This window comes from Oryza glaberrima, chromosome 3, assembly GCF_000147395.1.
Source record: "Oryza glaberrima chromosome 3, OglaRS2, whole genome shotgun sequence".
Classification (NCBI taxonomy): domain Eukaryota; kingdom Viridiplantae; phylum Streptophyta; class Magnoliopsida; order Poales; family Poaceae; genus Oryza; species Oryza glaberrima.
This window is the reverse complement of record NC_068328.1, coordinates 4,876,255-4,903,865: the sequence shown is the minus strand read 5'-3', so window position 1 is coordinate 4,903,865 and position 27,611 is coordinate 4,876,255. Positions and strand designations below refer to the sequence as shown.

The following is a 27,611-nucleotide window of genomic DNA, read 5'->3' as shown; positions in this document are numbered from 1 at the left end:
TTTTAATTTACATCTCAGATACTAATCTTTTTTGCCCCATGCCTCCTTTTGGTGACATTGCAAACACTAACTGTTTCTTGCAAGCTAACTAGCTAACTTATACGTACGTCTTGAATATTATAAAGAGAAAGCAGCATCTAGGTTTACGTAGGTAGATTATTATTCATGATACGTGAAGATCTCGATTGTCTGCTGCTAATTAATCACCTATATATGCAGCTGCCAGCTATCAACTACTACTATCCCAGTATGCATGCGCATCGCGTAGTACCAGTAGTAGTACAACATATTGCATTCAGAGTGGAAGATGCATGATGAGCCGGTCGATCGATCGAAGCCGTTGGGCCTGACAGATGCATGAATGTGCACCTTACCCAATCTTATCGGAGAGGGTACGTGCCCCCACAACACTGTAGCAACGCATGAATTTCTCACCTGCACGCTACTTACGTGCAATTGTACATACAAAGCATGCAGTTTGATCCACTCCTTTTTTATCGGACACGTACACTACGTACGTACACGTGTGGATTTCTAGTTCTAGCTGCCCCTTTTATTTACCGAAGAAAAGGTAAAGTCACATATGCTGATATATATATATATATATATATATGCATTGTTATGTAGTAGGAGTACTAGCACATGATGAAGAGTCAGTATAGGACACAAACTCGTACTACCTGTTTCTGCAGGCGCGATATATAAGCAGCACGCTGTGCAAATCCGAACCACAGACCGGAGTACGCACGCACGTTTATAGCTAGCTAGCACCAGAGCCGGAACGACGAGGAGTTCCAACCGTGTACGTGCTTTCCATAATAAGCACCGAATTATCCCAAGGACAAGCATGGGAGTGGGGATAAACCGACCTAGAAAAGAAATAACGCACCTGTTGAATTTGGCTGGTCTTTGCACTGCCCCAAAAGTCAAGGCAATCAAACCGCTCTCCTTTAGTACGACGAGAGAGGATGAAGATGCATGACAAGTTCAGTGCGTGCGCCCACTCGGTGACGATGAATTAACACGTATATGATCGATCGATCGATGTCGATGATATGATACGCGGCCGCCGCGCGCGCAACTGGTCGGCAACTGGTCGTACTTGAGCTTGATGGATCGGCGCCCCCAGCTAGCCTAACCTAGACTCACGCCACTCACGCGGCATATGCACCCGGTCCCTAGCTATAACGGCGCGCGCCCAGCTAGCTACACGGCCGAGAGGCGCCGGCTTGCCTGCTTGTTCTTTCCGAGAAATAGAAAGCCCAGCTCGCCACGGCAACGGCAAATATGCATATGCATGCACACCACCGCGGGATTGCGAGGGCAATTCACCCCGTGTGTACGTAGGGTAGCACGTATGCGCGGTGCTGCGGCGTCTTACACCTGTTCTGGCGGGGGGTACCAGCTCCTGTAGTCTTTTTCGGTCGATGGAGATCAGAACGAACCAGCGGCGCAGCGGGCGGTAGGCAGGCGGTACGAAGGAGCAGGAGGTCCCGAGAGAGTGCGAGATCCCGAGGTCCCGTGAGAGTGCGAGAGCGAGAGACCCCGAGGGAGTGCGAGAAGAGGTGGATCTCGCGGGGGCCCCCCGGTCTAGCTAGGGATGCAAGGCACTGCCATTTGGTACGAGCACTAGCTTTAGGAGGCTCGAATCCCAATGGGACGCTGGGGCATCTCAGCCTCTCGATCAGGGCAAACCATTGGTTGGAGCGATCATAGCGTACCACATACAAAAAGAAAAAAACCACCCTCAAATATATTTTGTGTTTCTATCTTTGGTTATTTATATTCCAATCTTTTCATATTTATTATTATAGCGATTTAATTGAAACTTTTATATTTTAAAAACCTACAATAAAAAAAATACACATATACCCATAAAATAAACATTGTATCCACTATCAGTCTCTCAACCTTTCCCTCTTTGCCTATCTTACCCCACTTTCTCTCTATCCCCAGTCAATGATGACCACCGACAACGAAACACCATCCATTTCTCTCTGAGTCTCAATATTGCCGCCTTCTTTTTTTTCCACAACCACTCCACCTCCTCTTCTAGCGTTGTAGAGTTGCCCATACCCGTCCTCCTCATCATCGCTGCACTGCCATCCTCTTCCACCACCGACATCTCCCCCTTTCCTTCTTCACCAATGCCAGCGTTATACCGTTTATCACTTCAAACCGACAAGCTCAAGCACTCGTCCCTCTCCGCTCACTTCACTAACAACAAAGGGCACAATGATTGTAAGGAAGCGAGGTCACCCACCAGATGTAGCCGTGAGCTCGCTCAAGGGCAGGAGGGATAGTGATGAGCTTCGAGCATTAAAGGTCGACGAGCTCTATACGGTGGGTGGCAACAAGGCCATCCTCCGCCTTCCAGTGTCGTCGCCGACTTGGATATAGTCGAAGTCATTCTTATCTAGATTTGGCTGACGCTTCTTGTTCCCTACGTTCCTCATCGTTGCTTCTCTTTCCCTCCATCGCTGTTGCTACTTGTTTGTTGGAGTTCGGTGAACAGGACCACATCTTTAGAAAAAAGAGCTTGCCCAACACATGGTTCCAAGCAATGATATCACGATTCCTAAGCTGAGACGTGTTGAGGCAACCGGTTCCTTTGCAGGTCATACGCGGTATTGCAATACCACGGCACTCACTACCACTAATGCTTGGCTCCAACGTAAAGGCTCGAGATCACTCTCCACGATTGTGCATTGGGTGTGGTCTCATATCGTCGCAATACCAGTCACACCAGCGCGCTTGCCCTTGGTTTGTGAGGTGGCATGGCAGGTGCAATGCATGTACACCATCGGTTGGGGGTGGCTTTTGGCAGCTATCTGCTGCGTTGCATCATCGCGTGCCAGGCCCTGCTAGCCGCGCGCGCGCCAGGCGGTCGCTTTCGCTGTAAAGCGAGCTGGGCCACGCCACCTGCTACCCTTCTTGGTGGACGCGCGCGCGCAGGCAGGCAGGCAGGCAGGCCGTATCGTTTTACTACGAGACATGCATGCACACAAATCAGGGGCAGAGCAGCAGCAGATCAGATCTCTCGTCTCTACATACAGTACGTATGAACTACTGTAACATGCATCCAATTAAAGTGTAGAGCACATAGCAGATCCATCCGTTTGGTCTTAATCAGTTATTATAGATGCATGCTAATTGTTGACTGATAATAGTTTGATTGACTGACAATTACACGCTCCTAACACAAACTTTTGGTTCTTCTTTTTTGGAGCCGGGAGAGGTAGGTACTGTGCTGTACGTGTACTCCACCTCCAAGTCGCGCACAAACCGGGCCGGTCTTGAGATGAGGAGAGAGGGGATTGCCGGATAGGCCCTGGGAGCACCGAGCAGGACGCCTTTTTCCCCCCGCGCGCCAGCGCCCAACACGTGGCGGCACGGCGTTAACCAGGCCCCGGGCTCCGGGTGTGCGCGCCGCCGTGACACGTGCGCGCCGTACCACCGTGGGCTCCACGCTCCCCATGTGCGCGCGACGAGAGAGAAACCAGAGGCCGTCGTCTGCTGGTCGAATGGTGACGCCGAGACCACCCCCACTCTCTCTGGCTGCGCTCCCCTCTATCTTCTGGCCTCTTTCTGCTCCTATCTCTCTCTGCCTTCACACACCATGCATGACCTGGCGAAGAGCATCCGCAACAGTAGATGCGCTGTGTGCTTGTGCTTGCATGCTCGATCGATCTTTGCCCAGCATCGCATCAGCCGCTGCTAGTATACGTAAGTTTGATTATCATATCGGATATACAGACACACATTTAAAGTATTAAGCTTAGTCCAATAACAAAATAAATTATATTACAGATTTCACCAGAAAACTGCGATACAAATTTATTAAGTCTAATTAATCTGTTATTAGCAAATATTTAGTATAACACTACATTGTCAAATCATAGCGCAATTAGGCTTAAAAGATTCATCTCATAATTTACACGTATTCTGTGTGATTGGTTTTTTTTTATATTTAATGCTCTATATATATGTCTAAACATTTAATGTGACAGTGTGGAAATTTTTATTTTGGAAACTACCGAGGGCCGTAGTAGCTCTCCGGCCGTTCTATCTGGTCACACGCACACGCATGAACCCGTACTCCAGTAGGGTAGTTTCGTCTGCTTGGCCAGCGGGGTAGCACTGACCACAATGCTTTTCGTGCATTGATGCAAAGACCTTTCAAGACGTCAAATCCCGCTGTTGCCACACAACGCTGCCGATGGATTTGTGCGCACGCATGGCTGCATGACGACGACTTAATCCGGTATACTCCGGTCTTATTTTAGCAAGGAGTTAATGGCCAAGTTGGACGTGCATAATATTCTTCGATAGAACCCCTATCTTGCATAGGTGGATCTAGGGGTGATCCCGATGGTCTAGGATCACTTAAAAAAAAAATCCTAACCCAATGTATATATATACATATGTGAAAAAAATTGAAAAAAAGAAAAATATATATTTATTAATATGTTATGATGCACATTTGATTAATTTACACTTTTAACTTAATTAAATTTAGGATATAAGTTGGATAATATATATATATATATATAGATATATAAATTATAGATATATATATATGCTATATATTGCTATATCTTGTTCATAAGCCGCTGCATGCCCAAGAGTGTTGAAGAGTAACAAACCCACCATGCCGCTACGGCTTTCTCCAGAGAGGACGAAGAAACATTGTCCCGTCGTGTAGAGAACAATGGCCATATCACATCTTTTTTCTAGTCGTGGGGAGATGTATTATCATCGTCGAGGAAAAATGTATCTTCATTTCTTATATATCATTTAAATAATTATTGAAGACTTTTAAAAAATGTATGAGATATATCTGCATGATCAAAATTCAATTTCTAAAAGTTGTAAAGAAAACAAATTAAATTGAAGCTAATTAATGTAAAAACACAGTTATATTTGTTACAAACCATAGAAGCCGAATTTAAACTAGTAACATATCTCATGTTAATCTATCTTATTTCTTTTTAAAAAATAATAACTTTTCAAATAACATTAAATAAAAGAGAGGATATCCCTCAAGATATAAAAAACTTTCCCCTAATCATGGTGTCGTTGTCGCCGGCCACCATCATATACATGTCGATCTCCGGCCAGCCAAAGTCCAACTTAACCCGTCACTCGGCCAAAAAAGGTGGAGCTGTTTACTCACAGTTCAGTAAAAGTTGCCTCAGTTGAGCACTAAGAATTTAAATTGAACTTCATATCACCTACATGCGTACATAAGATAACTTTACCTTAATAGTTGCAACAAATACTGCATTGTACTCCATTCCCCCCCCCCCTCCCCCACCCACCGCCCAAACCAACAAAAATAACTTTTAAAAAAGAAAGTCAAATCCTTACAATTATCAATCTAAATATACATGTCTAGATTTATAGTTAGAATTGGATTTGGATTTTTATAGGACGTAGGGAGTGTAATTATAGCATTTTAATTTTATCCTCCCAAAAATACAATTGTAGAGTACTACTTTCCCTCTAGCACTCAAGACCGTGTTCTTTTAGAGAGTCTAGGAATCTTACTCCACAATACATAAAACAGAGTGGTGAGTTAGCGTATGACTAATAAAGTATTAGAAAAAAAATAAAAAATACATTAATATGATATTTTTAAGCAACATTTCTATTGAATATTGTTATAAAAACACACCATTTAGCAATTCAAGAAACATATATACATGCAGAAAATGAGGAAAGATAAGTTGAGAAAGTTAGTATAGAACACAATCTTATATATTATTCCACGTTCCACCCTTTATTTAATGAGGAGCATTAGGGCCCTTTCTCTTTCCTACTAATTTGTATCATGTCCAAATATATAACTTCATTACAACCAATTTAGTTTAAAATATAAGTCAATATTCTTATCGACTCTTTTCTAGTTTTTTGTGAATTTCTAGTCACATTTTTTTCTTTCCTTCCTCGTTTGCTCTTGCTAAATAAATACATACTATCACTCTCACAAATAAATTACTTGTATTTCACTCCCTCTCTTCTAAATTAATCCAAGTTTGACTATGTTTAGAAGCATATACAAAAGTTGTTTATTTTGGAACAGGGGAAGTATAATGTACTATCATTGAATGGCAACAAAGTCACGTGAGTTTTTATTAAGAGTAAATTCCGCCAACGGTACAAGAACTTGGCAGGTGGGTGCGATTTAGTGTAAAAACTTGTATACATAAACTTAACAATCACTTGCATTTTGATAAAAACACTGTCACATACCTATGATTTATCGTATTTTATTGGTTGTATTGTAAACATAACTGATAGATTAATTGTTGGCAATGAGTACCTTTTGCAGTGCTCATCACCGAATTTGTATGAATAGTTGGATCGCTCGGAAATTTCGTTAGTTGGCATGCACTTAGTTAATTTTGATAATCATTATTTTTTCTAATTTTAAATAATAGGTTATTTTAGTATTATAACCAAGCAAATGCAATACATCTAAAACCTTGTTCAGAACTCAAGATGACCTAACTGACTGCTTTTTCTTTACATGGCTGAAAAAGTATGGTGTGGAAGAGAGATCTTTTAACCAAAATGCACGCACTAACCAAGTTGTTACACCTATATAATCATTTTTCAAATTCTTGCACTAGATCGCACCCACTTACCAAGTTCGTGTACTGTAGACGCAATTTACTCTTTTATTAATTCTTGTGCACGAGTTTAAAAAGATTTATACTTGGAATAAAAATACAATTTAAACCATAGAAAATCATGTACTGCCCCTGATCTCAAATTGATGACATCCTAAAAACATTAAGACATAAACATTAATAGAATTCTCATGAAAACACTTTCATACGTGTTAGTGTTATGGACTAGGTATATGTATACCTCCTATACTTGGATTTGTAGCAACCAAGAATACTGCATACATACCTAGTAATATATGGAGAGATATATTCAAATATGGGAATCGAAAGCTAATCGGTGGTAATTAAGACACCCCCCCTCCTGGGGGGATAGGGATGTCTCCTACATTACCCATAATATGTAGAACTATCGATGTAATTTCATAGAGTCATTTGATATGAATGCTACTTGACGAACATAAGCCAGATGACGGAACGCGGAGCCTTAGGATGTAGAAGATCATTACATAAGCGATTCGGCAGATATAGCAGATGAAAAAGAGAAACTCCTTCAACAGGAATAGAAGATGACAGACTCCAACCAGAGGAAGTCGTGGCCTTGTTTACCCGTATCTCATAAGGACCCCTCAAGTTCTACTTGGACAAGAAGTTGCATAGCTACCCATATAAATACATCAACCCCCCTCCCCAGAAAGCATAATCATAAGCCATAGCCACAAGAAGACCAACCAAGAGGAAGTCAATAGCTTGTTGCTGACTCCAGGTCATCAAATTAGTTCCGAGCAAATACTACTAGACTAGATTAGCTAGCTTAATCTCCCATTGTAATTGATGTGATATGTCCCAGAACTATTCATATAAATAGTATCATGTCTATTATCCACCTTGGGGCCTGAGCCATTATAAAACTTTCCTGCAATCTTGACTACTCCCTCTATCCCATAATATAAGGCGTGCACGTATTCCCAGATTCAACTTTAAAAACATTTGATCAATAATTATTATAATATAAATTAAATTTTATTTGCTAAAATTAATATCACTGGATTCACATTTAAATTTACTTTAAGATGTTTATAATTTTGTTACAATAAACCTTATAGTATACGACAAATTATAAGTCAAAGATTAATTTTGAAGATTGTGCTAAGTTTGATCATGCCTTATATTATGGGATGGAGGGAGTATATCTTAATATCAACGTCCCGCATACCATAAAGTTACGTTATCGGATATAACCTACAATATGATATTTCTTTTCAAATATTTTTGTAAGTACATACTCTCTCCGTTCTATATTGACCATCATATAAGTTTTTTTCATCAAGACCAGTAAAGACTTACTCCCTCCGGTTTCATATTAATTGACGTTTTGGACAAGGTTGAGGTCAAACTTTTATAACTTAGACTATCAATAACTTTAAAAATATTTAGTTTAAAGGAACTAGAACAACATATATAGATTTGTCTTTTAAAGTACTATAATAAAAGTAAACATGTATTTATTTATTATATATATTATAATAGAAAAAATAAGGTCAAAGATGTATCTTGTAGACCGTGTCATTGTCTAAAATGTCAATTAAAATGAAACCGGAGGAAGTAACTTCCATGTGTTTTATTTAATGTGAGTATGTGGTGAAAAAAGAAATCAAGAAATATGCTGACTTTAACTCTCCCACGTGCACAAGAAATGAATGCCTAACTATCCCAAATGCATCCATATATGCATTGATGCAATAATGTTGCACGTCAAGCGAAGTGGTCAGGGTTGATGATAAATTTGAAAATTATGATGTTTAGTTATGTGCTAATCATTATGTAACGGTGGGAGTATTTAAAAAAAGTAATAATCAAACAAGTGCCTTGGAGGCCGTGTTAATATACAAAACTTGAAGTAAAAAAAGGAACAAAAGTAGTATTAGATGAAGTAAATAATAGTAGTATTACAGTAGATGATAAAAATCTAACAAGAAAATTAACTGTATACTAAAGCCTCAAATTTATATTATGTGAAAAAAATCTATATATTGAAAGTTTTGTTATTAAATTTCATTGTACCAAATCTTTCTTCATCAATTTACAATTTGGGCAGTAAAGTTTTAAACAAAAAATGCAACATGATTTTTGTGATTTATAATATCACAAATCTTTATAAGAAATTTGAAGAAACATTGATGTGTTTTCCACATTACTACTTCTGATTCTATGTATTTTTCAACTACTCTTCCCTGTTTGCGCACACTAAATAAATGATACCCTTATCACTAACTGATTCATCTCTTGTACTGCATTATATAGATGGATGTCATTTTTTTTTGAGAATAAAGATGGATGTCATTAATTATAGTGATTTGAGTTGTTTTCTTCATTCCTGTGCACGAGTCTATAACAACTTGCATTTCGAATCAAAGGAAGTAGAGCACAACAATTACCCTTAAAAGAATCTGAATGGCAATATATAGTGTTTTTGTACTACTTATATATGATGCAAGAGGAACATTATTTGCCAAATTGGATCTGTCGGAAATAGGTAGTAACAAAATGACTTATGTTAAAAACATGCGATATTATAATGAATAGAGAAGTTCCCCATGGGAATATCATGCCTCTGCGGTTTTGACAAAACCATATGGTAGTATATATGCAACTTTAAGCACATGTGGATGGATGCAGATCATCCCTCTCCATTATTGCACGAATGTAGTATAGCAATAGCTTTTCTGAGTTAAGTACAGTAACTAATGGATAGTGTATAGTATTTCTCTTGTATCAAAAGTAGTCACATGTACTAATTAAAGGGGTTTTGCCCCGCTCTATACTGCATTTACCGTTTCCCAAAAATAAACTGCATTTACTGTAGCATTCGATATGAGCCCGTAGATTTCGATCGGATGGATAAGAAACACCTCTAATGCCCGGGACTGTTTATCTTCTATATGAGAACCTCCACTGCAGAGGAAACACACCCGCGTACCTCTTGCCCTCATTAGACACCAGGGGCTTTAATTTGTAAAGTTGTAGGGTATTGATAGCCTTTGCGATTGTTTGTAGACGAATGCTGGAAGGTGCACTCGATCACCATGTTCAATTAACCTTGTACTACTACCTTCATATTTTAATATATGACACCGTTGACTTTTTATCTAATGTTTGACCATTCGTCTTATTTAAAAAAAGTAATTATCATTTATTTTATTGTGACTTGATTCATCATCAAATGTTCTTTAAGAATAACATAAATATTTTCATATTTGCACAAAAATTTTGAATAAAACGAATGGTTAAATGTTGGTCAAAAATCAACGGCGTCGGATACTTGAGATGGAATAGCCGCCGCTAAAACACAATGTTGTTATTTTTTCCTCACCCAGTCACCCTGACAACTCCTCACTAGTGAAATAAAATGGAGTGCTGTGGAGTAATATTATTGCTAGTCTTTGCTCCCAACAGATGAAATCAAATGATGGGTCGTATATAGCCAACAGCCAAGAGCGAGCGAGGGGATGCATGCACGTACGTCCCTACCATGGTGGCCATTAATTTTTTAGAAGACATTTCCGATAGCCCTTTGAAGCCGACTGACCAAGGAGACTTAAGAGCAAGTCTAATACTACAGCCCACTACTAGCTCCAATTCATCTATAGTTAATATAATAGCCAATTCATACAATAGTTGCTTACTATACTATTAATATATGGTCCCACTTATCATACACACAGTGTCTTGGAGTCCGTGCTGCAACTGTCTACAGATCTATAGCCCGTTGCTCTTCTCTCTCATCGTTTATCTTATTAAAATATATTTATAGCTAGTTAATAACCTGCTATTGTACCTGCTCTAATTTGTCCTTCCCAGCTCTCTCTCTCTTCCAATCAGAGTTGTTCTGAACTTTTTCTCTTTGTTTTTTTTTTTCTCTTTTGAACAAACGTTCGTACATACAGACGTACTTGTTCATAATCTAAAACAATTACGACTAATCCACTATCTGTTGATGGGAACCAAACTTGAATGCCCACATATATAGTAGTATTTGACCAACCTTTGCGTGTGGATAAGGAATTATAGCGCACGTTTTCTCAATTTGCTTATGTAACACGAGGACTTGCCGTTCTTGGAACAGAGCAGAATTACCTGCTATCAAAGCAGCGATCGCCACGACACTATTCACCTACGTATTCAATGTGAGCAGCCCTGACCAGTGACCACACATATATACGCAGACACGTATTTCTAGGGCGCAAAAGCCGTCGATTATATCGCCGATTGGTGTCATCGCAGAAAAATTTTTGATGCGCACTGTTCACACAAACTTTACGACGTTGTACATATATGTGTGTACACACCCGACTAATAGTACTACTAGGCTAGCTGCAGGCTGCAGGAAGCAACAAAGCTACAGTAGCTGGACGTGCCAAAGAGAGAAGAGATCGCAAGTAAGCTCCTCACTAAGGAGCACGCGCGCGCCGGTCAAAATAACCGGATGCTTCACATGCTTTGCTCGCCAGATAGCTTATCTTTCCTCATCTCATCCAAAACGACGTACAAGTACAAATATACTACTAGTCCACTTGTTTAGATAGCTCTTGCGACGCTAATAAAGCTAATTAGTAGTACGTACTACTGGATTTGGGTCACGTCTGTGTTCCGCTAAAAAAGAAGTACATTTTGGAAAGGTACAGCTCGAGCATGCGCTGACGTGAAAACCGCTCTTGGAGTTGTTAGGCGCGCTCGTTGCATTGTCTCCCGGGCCCCGGAACCCGACAGGCGACAACGCCTTGCGTTGCGTTTCCCCCTCCCTATTTATCCATCCGAACCTTCAGATTAATATCTCTGCATGTCGTCGGTTGATCTCTCATGCGATATATTGTTTCGCGCACATCACGTGTGGTCGCAAAATCATCTGCCACACTACCACCACCGGGCGGCTAAACAGTTAATCGTACACGTAGCTAGCAGCTAGCTATCTGCGCGCCGGAAAGAAAAGCGCGAGGCGTGCAGGAATGCAGGAAATTTCACAGTTGTTCGTCCGATCCGGCCGATAGTGCGATCAACTGCGCGCGGCGTACGTCGCTATCGGCAAAAAGAACGGCATGCGTCGTCGCGCCGTGGAGTGTACCTTAATCGCGCGCCAGTAGTAAAGCACGGCGAGTGACGACTGAGCTAGACGTACGTCGCCGGCAGACGCAAATTCCCGGTTTCCATTTCCATACTAGTATAATCGACCGATCCATCCATCGATCTCGACTTCTTGGTATAAAATGATGTACTACCAGTGAGTGTGACGCAGTCAGAGTCAGTCACGGAGGCGCGCGTACGTACGTACCAGCCGTGCATGCTTTGGCTGTGGTTCGATCGCTTTCTAGCTCGCTGCAGCTAAGCTAGCTGCACTACTCAAAAAATTATCAACTGCCACTCCTAGTGGTACTGGTTGTACAGTAGTTTTACCACTATTTGAGCCAGTACAGTAGTACAGCACAGGACTGGCTCACCCTCCCAGTCTCCCACTATAAATCCCCCTGGCCGCGCTCCGAGCTCACAGACTCGGACACCACCGGTCACTTGAATTGTCAAGCTAGCTAGCCTTCTCATCAGCCTGGCTCTCAGTCTCAAAGAAAGCACAAAGGTAGCTAGCTTAGCATCGATCGAAGCTGACCAGAGAGATAGTTAAGAATTTGCCATAGCTTAGTGTTTGGTGCATACACACAACTGCTCTCGTTGTTTTTGCTCTTTTGGGTTCGCTCGGAAGATGAGCCGTGAGGAGGATGAGAAGCTGCTGTTCCCTTCGTTCGCCTTCCCGGCGGAGTGCTTCCCGGAAGCCGCCACCTCCGGTACGTACGCGCGTTTCTTTGTCTCTTCTTTACCTCGCCCAAGTGTGCTGCTTCGCAAGCTGGAGCTGATGGCAATGTGTTCTTGTCTCTCTTTTGTTTGGTTGGTTGTTGTGTTGCAGGTGGCGAGCAGAAGAAGGCTCGGCAGCGGCGGAGGAGGAAGGTGAAGCCGGAAGCGGCGGCAGCGTTGGCTGGAGAGAGCGGAGGGGATGAGCAGGCGAAGAAGCGGCGGCTGAGCGACGAGCAGGCGCGGTTTCTGGAGATGAGCTTCAAGAAGGAGCGGAAGCTGGAGACGCCGCGCAAGGTGCAGCTCGCCGCGGAGCTGGGCCTCGACGCCAAGCAGGTCGCCGTCTGGTTCCAGAACCGCCGCGCCCGCCACAAGAGCAAGCTCATGGAGGAGGAGTTCGCCAAGCTCCGCTCCGCCCACGACGCCGTCGTCCTCCAGAACTGCCACCTCGAGACCGAGGTAACTAGCCAACTCGATCGAACAGACGAACACCACACAGTACATCGCGCGCTCGTTCTCGTTCGTTCGTCGTTGCTGATGGAGATGAACTGTGGCTTAATTTTGATTAACGTACTTGCAGTTGCTGAAGCTGAAGGAGAGGCTGGCGGATGTAGAGGAGGAGAAGGCGAAGCTAGCAGCTGTCGCCGCGGCGACGACCGGCGGCGGTGGTGGCGGCGGCGGCGGCAGCAGCAGCCCGACCTCGTCGTCTTTCTCCACGGTGACGTACCACCCGGCGCTGGCGGGGCAGTTCGGCGTGGAGGCGGCGGCCGAGGAGGCCGACCTCACCTACATGAGTGAGTACGCGTACAACAGCTACATGCTGGAGTTGGCGGCGGCCGGCTACTGCGGCGGGGTCTACGACCAATTCAGCTGAGCGCCGCCACTCGCCGGCGCCGGCGCCGACGGAGGATTAACTAGCTACAGTAGCTTTTAATTAATGGATCGATCAATTGCAGGGTAGTAATTCAGTAGTGGTGGTGTTTATTAGTAGTATCAATGATCGATATATCATCAGTCGTGTTGCCCTAACGAAAAATCTTTAGCGGTGACTTTGCTAAGCCATGTAGATTATTAAATTGGATGTCTTTGTAAGTATATGTGTTTAGAATATCATGCAAGTGGTTGCCATGGACTGATTAATTATGCCATGATGTAATATTTGGTATGGTACTACTCACGATCAGAGCACAGAAGATGCATGCACATGTTTTGGCGTCTTCTGCCTTTTATGCCACCTTTGCTTTGTTCAATTGTTCGTGATGTGGATGGAGTTCGGCCTTGGCCCAATTGATTGGGCATTTGGGCTTCTTCCCACTCTGGGCTTCAAAAACCACATAATATGATTTTTTTCCTTTTTGCAAAATTACTGGATGGCATGTGCATGCACAGTATACACATTGCAGACAGGAATAACTATTGAACTAGCCCAACTCTCTCTGAATCTGGGAGATAGGGAGGGAGGGGGAGGGGGAGGGGGGGGGGGGGGGGGGGGGGACAATGGCAGCCTGCAGGTTGCGTAGCTACACTTGGATTGCGATGTGCTGTCTGTAAAAAACCACGAGCGATTATCCGCATCAAATGATTGCAGCAGATGAAGCCATCATCCGCAAAGCCTTCATCTCTGCCTTTCCTTTTCTCCCTTCCCATGGTGATGAGGAGGAGGAGATAAGTCTGCAAAGTAATACGACCTGATCAAAAGCGAAGCCACCTGTGCGCGTCCTTGCTTCTGCACCACCGGCCGCCACAGTACGGTCACACACACACACTGACACACACGCACACGAAGCAAACAGCCCAACCAACCAACCAACCTAATGAAACCAAGACAGGGACGTCGTCGTCGCAGGAATTGGAGGCGGCGGCGCTCACGTAATCACCGTGCTTTTCTCGCGTACGCGCGCACGTCTCTCTCGCGGGACGCCGCTGTCGTCGCGCACGCGAGAACCCGAACACAACGACCACCCAAAACAACACCACGAGACGTCGCGATCGGGGGCGCTTTGATGGCACGGACGCTGCATATGCCCTGGTGCAGTGGCTCGCCGAGGGAGCAATCAGCGCGGGAAGCGTGTGGGGTTGCGGTGCAGTGCAGAGAACACCAAAGGAGGCCTAGCTTGCCTTTGCTTACTCCTGGAGGCATATAGGATATGGGATATGGGCGTTCTTATCCAGTATTCCTCCCCCCATGGATGGATGGATGGATGGATCGTGGTCGTGGGGGAGGTTGTACGACGACGCAGACGGAGTCGATGAGGATGGAACTGAGGAATTTTCAGCGCCACTGTCCACTCTCCACGACGGTGGGCCCGGTCCAAGCGAGAAGGAATGATCATCTTGCCAATGATTGAGCATTTGAGCCTCACATCCAGATCAGAACGCCATTAGTTTTGGTTGCCTGGTGAACTGATAGAACTGATAGCTGTAGACTGTGTTTAGTTCACGCTGAAGTTTGAAAATTTGGTTAAAATTGGTACAATGTGGTAGAAAAGCTGTGTATGAAAGTTTGATGTGATGGAAAGTTGGAAGTTTAGAAAAAAAAACTTTAGATCTAAACAGGGCCTACGGCCACCACCGTACGATGTGTACTTCTATTCTACAACAGCAGCTTGCACAGAAATGCTTTTTTTTAGGGAATTGGACAGAAATTCTAGTAGCAGCTAGTAAAAGGAAAAACAAATACTAGTAGCAGGTCAGGCAGCTACAACAGCTGAAAGAATAGTGGATTAATAATATACAAAATACATCCCGGTTCGTGTCTCATGATCAGTACAGGGGGTGGGTAGAATTGAGAGGCATTCACTCTCACCCACACAGAGACACCTCTCCAGGTGACTCACTCGCATTAGTTCCACTTACATGATACAACAACACCACCAAGCATTTTGACTGATACCGAGCAAAAAGAATTAGCTGACAGTTGCGGCAGCATGCAGGGTAGTGCCCTCCAGATGTTGCCACTGACCAAATTAGCCTAACTTGGTATCAAAAGTTACACAAGGGAGGCCAGGCTACCTATTCCTCAGTGATGGAGCGCTGGATTTCCTTGATGAACTGTACGCAAGAGGCTCTTTCACAGGTGATGTCGGGAACGGGGAAGACGGGGGCAGCTGCCTCTGGCTCGAGATCGAAGAGAAGCAGCTCAACGGGTTCCTCAGCCGCCTTTTCTCGCAATCTTCAGGTCGACTGTTTGGATCATGGCCGACTGGGGATATCTTGAGTGATTCTGGCAGAAGGCAGTTGCAAATGGCACCTACAGAGAGAAAAGACACAGAGTTCCAGCTTGATAATAAGAATCTCAAATACCAGCGGAAGCTCCAAATCGTTATGACAAGAAGCCAATGTCTTAAATTAATGGATGAAGCTGCTGGATTGGTCCTGCTGCTTAACGCAAAAACTGGCTTTATGCATGTTGCAGTGCTTGTGTTTTTTAAAAAAAAGGACATCCAAAATCTTTTAGAAGATGGCACAAAGTGGTGCCGAGTGCATCTATACAAACAAGTCATCATTTTCCTTTCTTTTTTATTTTGAAAATTTTCTTCCTTCTCACAGAGAATCCTAAGTCAAATTACTGTAAAGAGTTGCACTAGCAGAGATGATGTGATTGCTAAAGTAGTTTTTTCTTTACACAATGATCAATGAAGATAATAAGAAACTTCAGTAAGCATATTTCTGGAAAGTGAAGTGGAGCCGATAATTTGTGGGCAAAATATGATGGCGGTAACTGTCAGACTGCTCAATGCATTCTGACTAAGCACATTCAGATGCAGTCATTGGTTTCATAATTTCCTTGACTTTGTAGGAGACCTTGAACAGCTAATATAAGCATTAGTGGTTGAATAAAGGTATGGTACCTATTCTGGCGAGGCGATTTACCCATTTTGGAATTTTGTTGCCAGTCAATTTGTAACACATGTCCTTGCAAAAGTGGTTGCAGTTCTTTGTGATAAGGTGGTAAGTATCTCCATTGTAGTTCACTGACTGTAGCTCCATGAATTGCCTAACTTGAATGGGATCTAAGCATGTTGTACCGAGAAATATCGATTTCCTGAATCTGAAACCAGGGCATTGACGAGGCTCTACTTCAAATACTCCACTTGAGGGGTAGTCATGTGCTCCAAATGCATATTCAACACCATGAACTGCAGATGAGACAAAGGCAAATCAGGATAATATGTTATTCAATAAACCAGAGCTGAAATATTCTTTCAAAAGAAAGCCATTCAATAAGATGTATAACCAAAAGATCAAGCCACATTTTCTCCTCTCTTTGTAACCAGTTATTAGCCTTATTTGTTGTCTTCCATATTTTGCAAGCAGCATAGCATATCTTTAGTAGTCTGTGACAAAAAAAGAAACTACACTGGTGCATTTTTTTTTCTTTACAAACCAGCCAAACTTGCACAAATGAGTTATCCAATATTCGTATCCTCCATTAAATCATATGTGACAATGGAATATATCAGAGTAACAATGATGTGCCACCACCAGTTCAAAAATGATCTAGTGGGAATTCCCAAAACTTGTGACCATGAACTAGCAACATTAAACAATACTTGGTCAAATTACTAAGGGGTTATTGTTGTTGGCCCTTGTAACATCTTAAACTCCCCAAACCCTTGCAACCCTAAATACTAGCACTACCCTAAGTCCAGCATGTAGCCCAGCACTATCAAAGTGCTCATCCTCCTTCCCTTTGTACACAAAGCAAGCACAACAATGTTTTTTTACAATTCACCAAATTGGTGCCCCTCCCCACTCTCATAGCTTTCCCTGGTACTCATTTCATATGAAACACGCTAGCACTGAAAGTTATTTGGCTACTGGTGGTGATGTCTGATGAGAGATACTACAGTTAAGTTACTACTAGTAGAAATCCTTAGGGAAGGAAACATAATTTATCACCAAGAAGCAAGCACTACAAAGGCAATGGTCATTCATGGAAAGACTTGCTTTCTCAATGCATGCTTTAGCAACAACTTGATAAGAGAAAGAAAGTAGTGTTGATTATTAGCTCTACTCTTTCTAAAACATCAAGCAGCAGTGAAGAATGCAGAGAAAATAAGCCATCATACAAATTGCACTTTTGGAAAAGGTGTACATGGCAGAGAGAAGAACCTTCAATTCCGGAGTGAAATATACCAAGGCCTGCCCAATATACATAGCCATTCATGGGTGTTAAATCATACACATTAAGATAAACTGGTGTGTCATCTGGAGATTGACCCGCAGCCTGAACCTTGGGAAACAAAAAGAAACGCAGTGCAGATTTCCTGCTCAACTGCAGAGGTATAAGTGACTTCCATCCAGGTCTTTTTGGCCTTAACTTCATATTCCTGCAAATAAGCAGGTGGGACATTCAGATATGAAGGATCAATTTCAACAAGTGCTAGTATTTGATAGCATTTCTTTCTTGTTCTAGGTAGATTAAAAGCTTTCAGCAGGGAATAACAAAACTTAGATACAACAATGAAAAGGAAGGATTATGTTGAATGATGAAAAGGTTAGCTCAAAGATTTTCTAGAAGAAATGTAAAAACATTACAAAAATGCTCCCCGTCTATACTAAAATTTTTAAATCAGCTAATTACCAAGAAGAAAATAAGGCACATTAGTTCAGTGTTCTCTCTTCTAGTCTTACTAGTTACTAGCTTGCTAACCATAGCATCTGCATTAGTCACATGATATGAAAATAAAAGATCTGGAATACTAGGAAAGGCTAAGAGTTCTTCCAATAACTCTTCCAATGAATACTGTTCACCAATTCAGCCCTTGACCCTTGAACATTTACTTCGATATTTGTTAAGTTTGAGTTTGGAGAGAACATCAGCCAGCGGATTACCATGAAGCTAGTCATTTCCAATGTCAAACACCAGTTTAGTCCTACCGCTAGGAGAATTGCAAGTGTTGCTTTTGGCTGGACTTCCTCTTCTACTTCTACCAGAAGTAATTTGATTCAAAGCGTACATACATTTACAGAGCTCTCATTTGAAGCGAGAACCAACAGATCGGATCTACTGTTCATTTTCCCACCTAGTGTCCACTAAAGGATTATGTTAAAGATTACTCCTTTTTACATGGTGCCGCGGTTAATGCAGCAATGATCTTCAGCCAGCACCCAAAACAGTACCCAAAAAATCACTCTTTTTCAACAATACAACAAACAAGGTACGTACCAACTTGTATTTCCATTACTAAAACTAGTCAATAAGGGAGCAGTGTCACATACATCACCTTAATTCCAACAACATGTTCTGGTAAAACTAAACAGGCTGCACTATTGCTACGAAAGCAACATCTGGTACACCTACCAAACTGAACTGAAACTTCCCCGAAATAACTCCACGGTGACTCACGCTAAGAACAGATTTTTTGACATGAACGAACGACAACCCGTAATCCCCCCGTCGGGCCCTCCTACCGAATCAAGAACCAGGCAAAACCAAGAAAGCCAAGAGAGCCCGGAGCGGCAGATCCAGGCCAAGATCTTGCCGCACCTGGGACAGCCAAGAAAAGCAAACGGGCAGCTTACCGTCGAGCAGAGACGAGGGAGGAGGCCAATGGCGACGCCGGGAGCGGGGACGCCGGTGCCGGTGGGGGAGCCCGCCGCCGAAGAGGGGGAAGGAATCCGAGGAAGAGGAGGAGGAATTCTTGGAGGCGCACCAGCTGGGTGGGGTGGTGGTGGTGGTGGTGGTGGTCTGGTGGAGTGGCTGTGGCGTTTGGTTGGTTTTTTTGGGGGAGGTCTCGTGATGGCTGGGGAAAAGCACCGCGGAACAGGGGCCCCTATGGGAGGGTCGTTTTTGTAATTTATCGCCTTGTCTTTTTCAATTTTTATTTATTTATTTATCCCTCTCACTTCCTTTCTTTTTTTGAAAGCTCTGCCTCCTGTGCACTCTCCGTCCTAATAAATCAATGTCTCAAAAAATATAATAATTTAGTACTCCCTCCGTCCCTAACTATGAGGAATTTTTATTGGATGTGACATGTCTCTAAATAAAAAAGATGTCCAGATTCATTATAGCAGGACACGTCACATCCAACCAAAATCTCTTATATTTATGAATGGAGGGAGTATTAGATAAAATATATTCTAATATTATGAATCTAAAAAGTGATTTATCTTTTTTAAGTATTAGATTCTTATATTCTAAAACAAACGGAGTTAAATTAAAATAGACTATATTTAAATTTATAGTTAGAAGTTAATTTATTTTAAATGGAGAGAGTATATTCGTACAGTACATTAATTGGAGCTTGTAATGACTAGTGAGAGAAACGACAGATGGACAGCCTCTATGGAGAGCTGTGCTAATGGCAGGTTTCAGGGGAGGAGAAAGTGCCAGAATCCCTTTTTGATTTTGATTTTTTTATGGTACTTTTGATTTGAAATGAAGATTTACTCACTTTAAAAAACCGAAGATTTTGGAACTCGTGGGGGATGGGGGTACTCATTCTGTCTACGATGAAGTTTTGAAAACTAAAATACTCCCTCCATCTGAGGCCGAGTGTACTTCCAAATTTTTTCTTCAAACTTCTAACAAACAAAATTTTAACTTTTTCATCGAATCGTTCTAATTTCAATCAAACATTTAATTTTAGCGTAAACTAAACACACCCTGAATATAAGTACATATGACATACACCATCACTATAAGGATATTAAGTGCACTTATATTGGGATGGAGAGAGGATAACCAAGGCATTTACTGCACTTTAATTTCTTTACAACGAACTGACGCCCAGACTTGCGCCAATTATTCATATTTTAAGCATATTTTTAAATAACAATTTGAACCGAATAGCATACTTTCTCGAAAGGATGAGCCCTGTGCAAGCTTAATAAAAAAAAATCAATTCATTCAAAATGAAAGGACGATCCACGGAGCCATGAATGTTAGAAGATCTCATGACTACGGTGCCAAGTTGTCACTTGTTTCTTTATACTTTATCTCATCGCTAATGGTCCCAAATGCTGGAGTATATTTTTGTTGCCATTTGGGACTTTTTGTAGCCGGGGTCCTATTTCTTCTTTACAGACATATTGCATGGAAACTGTCTGGAATCTTTGAGCTGATTAGTGGCATGTTAAACTCAATAATACTCTGCTCGAATCTCGGCACTGATACAGCTTTTTAGCTGGACTAAAACTGATTCTGTTAAATAAAAACAACTATTTGCTCAAATGCTCTGCTCAGTTTGAATATTACCTGTACTCTTGTGGTTGACCTGACTGTAGAATTCGTTCTACTGGTCGTTAGTTCGAATATGGGTAGGAGTACTATTTCAAATGGGTGACTTCACAATCAAGGGTACTAGCTATAATTTCCGATGGAAGTGCAATTGTGCAAGTGCTTATGGTACAGGAACACAATCATTAACGTGGGGGCTGATTATTAACGTACTACCGTGTTTCCCCCCAATCATTCACAGCAATTAGCCAATTCTCATGTTATTATTATGCACAAACACATGTTATTCAAAATTTGGAAGGCATATTCTTTCCGTGAAAAGTAAAATATAGTTGACAAATGACAATTTGTCATTATTGAATTAGTGAACGTGGCCAGCACACCTGTCTCAAACCTCTGCCGAAAACTAAGTTTGGATACTTTTCATTTTCCGTCTGATCAATTACCAGTTTTTATTTTCAAAGAAGATAGTATTAATGTATAACTAGTCGAGAATTGTTTCCTTGACATGATTGCCAGATTACGTTTTTGTGTCATTTGGCGCTCCAACCTCCCCTGTACTCTGTGTACTAAAGGCACTCGCAATGATTATTTATAAGCTCTCTATAAGAGATCCATGTCAGCATATTTTTCTACTTCAAAAAGATTAAATGAAGAGAGAGAGGAAAACTATCTACTAACTTAGAGATAGTCTATAGAGAAAAACGAGGCAACGGATTAGAGAGCTATAGATACCCATGTAGACATACCATTGAAGTAGTTTAATATTAATCTAGTCTATTGCTGAGATGTACATATTTTATAGATAGCACCTTACTTTACTATTATAGCTGCTCTAACAGTGCTCACTAAAGCATTAGTATCGGTATAGTACTAGTTAACTTGATGGAGGCAGTAAATACTCCAATTTACTGTGCTGTCTAATGGTCCCCTGACCCAAATCACAATCGGCTAGATCATAAATTTTGCTTATCTCTTACCCTGGCCTCTAGGGAGGCTGGCTGATGGTCCTGCCATTTCACATGAACGTACCGTTCTGAATTTCTGGTATCTTACCTTCACGACTTCTACTCGGTAGCAGTAGAGCGCCGCTTACAGGTCGTTCGTTACTCGTTACTCCTACCCATCAGTTGTGGGTTGTTTACTACCTAAATCAACTCTATCAAATTTTAGTCATGCTACAATTTAGCATTGCTAATATTTGGTTGGGTTGAAATATGTAGGTTTTATTTGGTTTGCTATCTTTACTAGATTTTTTTGACACAGCTTCTAGTAGGTCCAAAGTTTGGTAGTGGAGATAAGTTCTGGTCCTATTTAGATTGTTACCTTGTAAAATTTTGGTGAAGTTAAGGACATGTTCACTTTGATACCATTTTCAACCATACTATTTTTTGGGTAAATGTCTACGTTTAGTTTCTTGCCAAATTTGGTCAATACATAAGAAATCTTGCCAAAATTTTAGCAATATTGATAAGGTTTATTTTGGCTACAATCTGAACAGCCCTTGCCTTAAAACTTGGTAGGGATATAGGGTTCATTTTGACAACAAATGAATACTTCCTCCGTCCCAGAAAAGTTGCCGTTTTACCACCCCTGGCTTGTCCCAGAAAAAATGCCGTTCGTTCAAAGAAGTGGTGGGCCTCACTACTCCCTATGCGTGGAAGTGGACCAGAAAAAACGAAGCGTTTTTTTTTTTCACGACCGATCTTATCCTCTCGCGGTCTCACCCCCATCGCTCCATCCTCTCGCCCCCATCTCGACTGGTTTGCGCTTGCCCGAAGCCACCGTGCCGATCCCCAATCTCCGTCGTCCTCCATCTCCGCCCCCCCCCCCCCCCCCCCCCACACAATCCCCAATCTTCCCCATCGTGATCCGGTTCATCTGCCACTCCCAACCCTAATCCCCACTCTCTCCCACCTCGATCCGGTCCCTATATCCCCAATCCCTAGCCTACTCACCTCGCCTCTCCTCTCCCCTCCACAGTCGGCGTGGGCACGTGGCAATGGTGCGGTGGGCGGGCGCCGATTCAGTGCCCGTTGTGCTTTGGAGGTCACGGCTCGACTGGCCAGAAGGGCTGCACCCAAGCGGAGGGTGGCGGAGGAAGGCGAGGTGGATGTAGCCGCCATGGTGGTGGGTTGCTCGGCGCCGACAGCGTCCAGGTACTCACCGACGAGCACCGTGGTGGTGGGGTGCTCGGTGGTCGGTGCCGACGGCTTCCAGTTACTCACCGAGGAGCAGCATGCATGTGGATACTTTTCTGATGCGGAGCGACATTCAGTATGTGGTTGATTCATTTTTTTACTGCAATAGTTGTAATTGTGTGGAACATTCTGGGCTGTATTCAAATGGGAGTTGAATCTAATAATTGAGGGTAATTTAGTCATTTGTGCTGAACACTAATTTGTGTATGATTCCTTAAAACGACACCTTTTCTGGGACGGAGGAAGTATCCTCTTATCTCATCATAAGATAACTTGACCCAATGATATAGCTTCTCTCGTATCCTAACCTGTAATTTCTGATTCGAAATTTGAGTAACGGATATCCCATTTTATTCTCCATGAGCTCTGAGTAACTGATATCCTCTCCAATATTGTCTCCACGAGCTATAGTACCGGGTATCCTATTTTCTCTCCCAAAATTTTCAAACGAGTCAGGCAATCAGGCAATCGATCGGGAAATATCCATCCGTTTTCACCTCTATCCAGGAGTTGGCGGTGACACTACAGTACCCACCATGAATTAGCTCATGTAGCCACTGGCATTGATTGACAGCACAAGCGCCTCTCCCAATGAGTAATTAACAAAAGAAGCACAGCTCGGTGACAACGCTATAAAAAGTTAGGGCGAAGGGAGTGAATAGCTTCAACAGGTGACGATAGAAAAATATATGAAGCAATATTTCTTTTGCTACGCTGAAAAAGATCGCCAAAATGAACTACAAAATTAAGTATCAAAATTTAAATTTTAACTGTAGCTAATAAGCCAACAAGCAGACGAGAATAAAACTTTATTGGCCATAACAAGCCGATTATAACAAATATTCAGACAAGTAGTAATAGCGTCACTGTATGCCACAAATTAGTATAGGCACGAAAGGCCTTGAAAATGAATACATCTTTTACGGTAAACAAAACGCAGATATCCAAGATTGCCAGACATTCTATGCAATATCACTGTGCCAGTACATGGTCAGACAATGGGCTAATCAAGACACCAAAATGAGAGTCAAAACTGTAACATCATGATCATTGCTATAAGTATGAATAATATCCAGTAGTGTCTGAAAGCAAGAAATCTTTGTTGATTCCTCATCTAGCTCAGATAGCATTTCCCTGTCAAGATTATACCCAAATGAAAAAGAAAATGCACATGTTAGAGAAAGGGGATTGTTAGAGGTAGAGACCTTTGACTGTCTTATTTGATTTGGAGTTGAGCAACTTGTTTGCTATCCAGCTTGAAAGGAAGGAAATCGATTCCACCCATGTAAGGTTGCAATGCTTTTGGAACTTCAACACCATTCTCCTTCTGGAAGTTCTCCAAAATACAGCAAAGGGTCCTCTCAGTGGCAGTCAATGTTGAGTTCAACATATGAACAAATTGCTTGGATTGCTCGTCATTCTGCAATTTGAACATTAAATCATTGGTAATAACAGATGAATTTTAAGATAATTTGATCCACCAGCATCCAAGTGAAATGATACCTTTTTCTGGCCATAACCTATACCAAGTCTCCTTGCTTGAAAATCTGTGCAATTTGAGCAGGACACTAATTCCCTGTAGGTTTTTGATGCAGGGAACCATGCTTCTAAATCATACTTCTTAGCTGCAGCATCATTAAGAGCACCAGACACGATGGAGACAAGTTGATACGGTAGGCCAATCTGTATAATGGACAATGAAGAAATTATTAGACATCAAAAGACAGTTCAGGATGTAACAAGGTGCTTAAGATGTACGAAGCTTCTGATCTCTACCTCTTTGTAGAAATCTTCTGAATTTTTAATCATTTCTTCATGCATCTCCCAAGATTCATTGTCATTTGGACTTGTGACACAGAATTGTTCGATCTTTTCAAATTGGTGGACTCTGAAGATACCAGCCGTGTCCCTCCCATGTGAACCAGCTTCTTTCCGGAAACAGGTGGAATATCCAGCATATCTAAATTGGCAAAATTATTATCAAACTGCTAGCGCACATCAACCAAACCAAACCAAACCCTAAATTTAGACATTACCCACCTAATTGGCAATTCAGCAGGATAAATTCGATCACCAAGATGATACGCACACAACGGTTGCTCAGATGTAGCTATGAGATACTTTTCCTCTCCATCGCCTGTTAGCTGTCAAATGTAACTACTTTTTATGAACTTGTTACATTAAAGAAAAAAACTGACACCATACCACTGAAATTACACTTGATCAGACTGAATGTATCATTTCCATGCTGCTTAACTATAGTTACTACAAATTTGTGAACATAGAACGGCAAAATAGTATATTGATGATTACCAAACATATTTTAATTCGTGAAAACATTAAAAACCACAACTACGATCCTCAATACAAATGTAATATGTATAAAACCAGAGTTTCATTTGTCTTGCCTTGTAAAGCTCTTCGTCGAATTGGGCCAACTGGGCACATTTTCCCATGGTTTCCTTTCTCATGAAAAAAGGAGTTTGCATTGGCTTGAAGCCTCGCTTTCTCAGAAAAGCAAGTCCAAAATTTATCAATGCCAAGTTCAGTAGCACACCTTCATCCTTTAAATAGTAACCCCTTCCACCTGCTACATCAACACCTGCAAAAATTGGATAGGCAGTAACTAACCTATAAATGTGAGAGAACAGAAAAAAATGGCAACAATGGGATTCTGTGAATAGGGATCAAAGATCCTTTTTTTAAATTTTACTCAAATAACAATTATCCATGATCTTAAATAACAACTCATTCTAAGATGTTGGGTTTTTATACTCAAACAGAAAAGGTGATTCCTTGCTAGATAGTCCCATTAAGAGAAACAAAATGGAAATCTATCTTAAGAGCAATGCATGGACAAGCAATCAATAAGCAACTATAATGGGGAAATCTATCTTAAGAGCAATGCTGGAAATGATAATAACCAAAGAAGAACAAAACCACAAGCAACTATAATGGAATCTCAGGCAGAAACAAGTTATTCCGATAACTATCAGTGAGAAAAGAATTATGGTTTGAACTTTGAATAAACTAAAACTAAGCAACCATTTTATAATGGAAGTAACTCAAATGAGAGTAATTCTTTTAGCATATACCTTTCTCCAAAGCTACAATGTCAAGCATCTTGCAAAGATCCACGTGATTCTTCAAATTCCCTTCCATCCTCTTCTCTCCCCATGTCCGTACAATTAAATTGTTTGCCTGCAAAGAAGGAATCAATCTCTACATCTACGTAGATAATTTCAAAGGAATTCAGAGCGACTGTTTCACATTTGTACAATTGGATCCATAATTGCCATGATCATATGTACCCAACCTATCCCAAATCAATCCAATGTTGCTCATGTATTACTAAGCCATCCTAAGATACAATAGCAAAAACTTCTTAATCCACGCCACTAAAGAGTTGTACCAAACAAGTTGTTCTATTGTCTGCATTACAAACGTAAGACAAGTCGACAAGTACTTCAAAACCTGCATACCTAACAAACTAAACAGCCAAAACTGTGCTAATTAACCCTAGAACCACGAAATCTAAGCATTCCACTTTGAACGCACCTCATCATCGCTGACAGGGACGGATTCGTGCACAATGTTTCCGATCGTCACGAGTTTGGCATCCAGCGTGCCCTTGGCCTCCTGCACCTCCGTCTCCTTGGCAGCCAACCTCTTCTTAATTTCTTCCGTGCTCTGAATCAGAGCCGATGCATCCTCCTTTTTCTGCACAGCGGCATGCTAACCGTCACACGCAAATCGAAAACCCCACGACGTGCCCACAAAAGGGGATCAAATCGAAGAAGAACGTACAGCCTTGAGCTTGCCGATTTCCTTGCTGGTTTTGTTGAGCTCCTGCCGGATTTTGTCGAGCTCGAACTGCCCTGCGGCGAAGAAGTATAGCTAGGGATCAGGGACCGCGGATCTGCAAGGGTTCGATCAATCCGGGTGAGGAGAAGCCCCTCTCTTACTCTGGCGCCACTGGTCGTCGAGGGCGATGACCTCGTCGACGAGCTCGACGGAGGCGGAGCGGTTGCGCTGCGACTTGCGGATCAGCTCCGGGTCGCCGCCCTTCTCCGTGCGGAAGAGGTTGATGTCGAGCATCTTCTCGCGCCGACGGTGGGAGGAGGCGTGCGACCGGTGGCGGCAGCGGCGGTGATGAGGAGTAGAGAGGAAAGGCTAGACGAGGAGGGTTTTGCACACGGTTTTGGCTTTTATGGGCTCGGCAAACTGAAACAGCCCAACCCAGTGTCCAAAATCGCTAGGATGGGCCCAAGTTGGGCCAGCAAAATAATAGTATAAATAAAGTTGCTGTATATTGTAAGATAATGAAGATGCATATCGTTATCATGCGTGAACCAAGTGGGTTTAATTGAACAGAGAACTGAAAACACAATATACTCCACTTGGTAAGAACCAGGGTGAGGCCCAATGGATAATGTATGACTCTTTTGCCAACAATTTCTTAGGCCTTGTTTGTTTTTGTTCTTGACTATTCTGCACCCAGAATCAAAAATAAACACACACACACACGCTTGAGACTAGAAGTGGATTTTCATAATCAAAATCTAATTTTCTACTAAATCCAAAAACTGGCATGTAGCTGCTTTTGTGGATTACGAGTGATGATGTTCTTAACGTATCACGTAGTAATAAATTACACAATATCGACAATCAGCTTTTAAGAATCCAGCTTCTGAAAATCACAATCTGAACAGAGGGATTGTAGAATCAAAAGCAAGATCAAACATGACGAGCATC

General features: G+C 42.2%; 2 protein-coding genes and 1 pseudogene across 2 annotated transcripts; 1 reads left to right on the top strand and 2 right to left on the bottom strand.

The window, feature by feature from the left end:
- The first annotated feature begins 12,161 nt into the window (after window positions 1-12,161).
- On the top strand, window positions 12,162-13,704 carry LOC127767704 (homeobox-leucine zipper protein HOX12). Its single transcript, XM_052293128.1, has 3 exons — window positions 12,162-12,466; window positions 12,586-12,929; window positions 13,051-13,704. Exons 1-3 carry the CDS (start codon window positions 12,385-12,387, stop codon window positions 13,342-13,344), a joined length of 720 nt encoding a protein of 239 aa, XP_052149088.1. The 5' UTR covers window positions 12,162-12,384; the 3' UTR covers window positions 13,345-13,704.
- Window positions 13,705-15,153: 1,449 nt separating this feature from the next.
- LOC127765627 (deSI-like protein At4g17486) lies at window positions 15,154-19,206 on the bottom strand. Its single transcript, XM_052290571.1, has 4 exons — window positions 18,999-19,206; window positions 17,586-17,803; window positions 16,322-16,609; window positions 15,154-15,720 (listed from the first exon to the last, which is right to left on the bottom strand). Exons 2-4 carry the CDS (start codon window positions 17,797-17,799, stop codon window positions 15,479-15,481), a joined length of 744 nt encoding a protein of 247 aa, XP_052146531.1. The 5' UTR covers window positions 17,800-17,803; window positions 18,999-19,206; the 3' UTR covers window positions 15,154-15,478.
- A 4,443-nt stretch (window positions 19,207-23,649) lies between these two features.
- Window positions 23,650-27,043, bottom strand: LOC127765624 (serine--tRNA ligase-like; annotated as a pseudogene).
- Window positions 27,044-27,611: the final 568 nt, after the last annotated feature.

Excerpts from the sequence above, each read along its gene's own strand:
- LOC127765627 (XM_052290571.1), bottom strand. The coding sequence starts at position 17,799 with ATGAAGTTAAGGCCAAAAAGACCTGGATGGAAGTCACTTATACCTCTG. Across the intron at positions 16,610-17,585 it reads ATTTCACTCCGGAATTGAAG|TTCATGGTGTTGAATATGCA; the intron begins GTTCTTCTCTCT and ends TCTCATCTGCAG. Across the intron at positions 15,721-16,321 it reads AAATCGCCTCGCCAGAATAG|GTGCCATTTGCAACTGCCTT; the intron begins GTACCATACCTT and ends TTCTCTCTGTAG.
- LOC127767704 (XM_052293128.1), top strand. The coding sequence starts at position 12,385 with ATGAGCCGTGAGGAGGATGAGAAGCTGCTGTTCCCTTCGTTCGCCTTC. Across the intron at positions 12,467-12,585 it reads CCCGGAAGCCGCCACCTCCG|GTGGCGAGCAGAAGAAGGCT; the intron begins GTACGTACGCGC and ends GTTGTGTTGCAG. Across the intron at positions 12,930-13,050 it reads ACTGCCACCTCGAGACCGAG|TTGCTGAAGCTGAAGGAGAG; the intron begins GTAACTAGCCAA and ends ACGTACTTGCAG.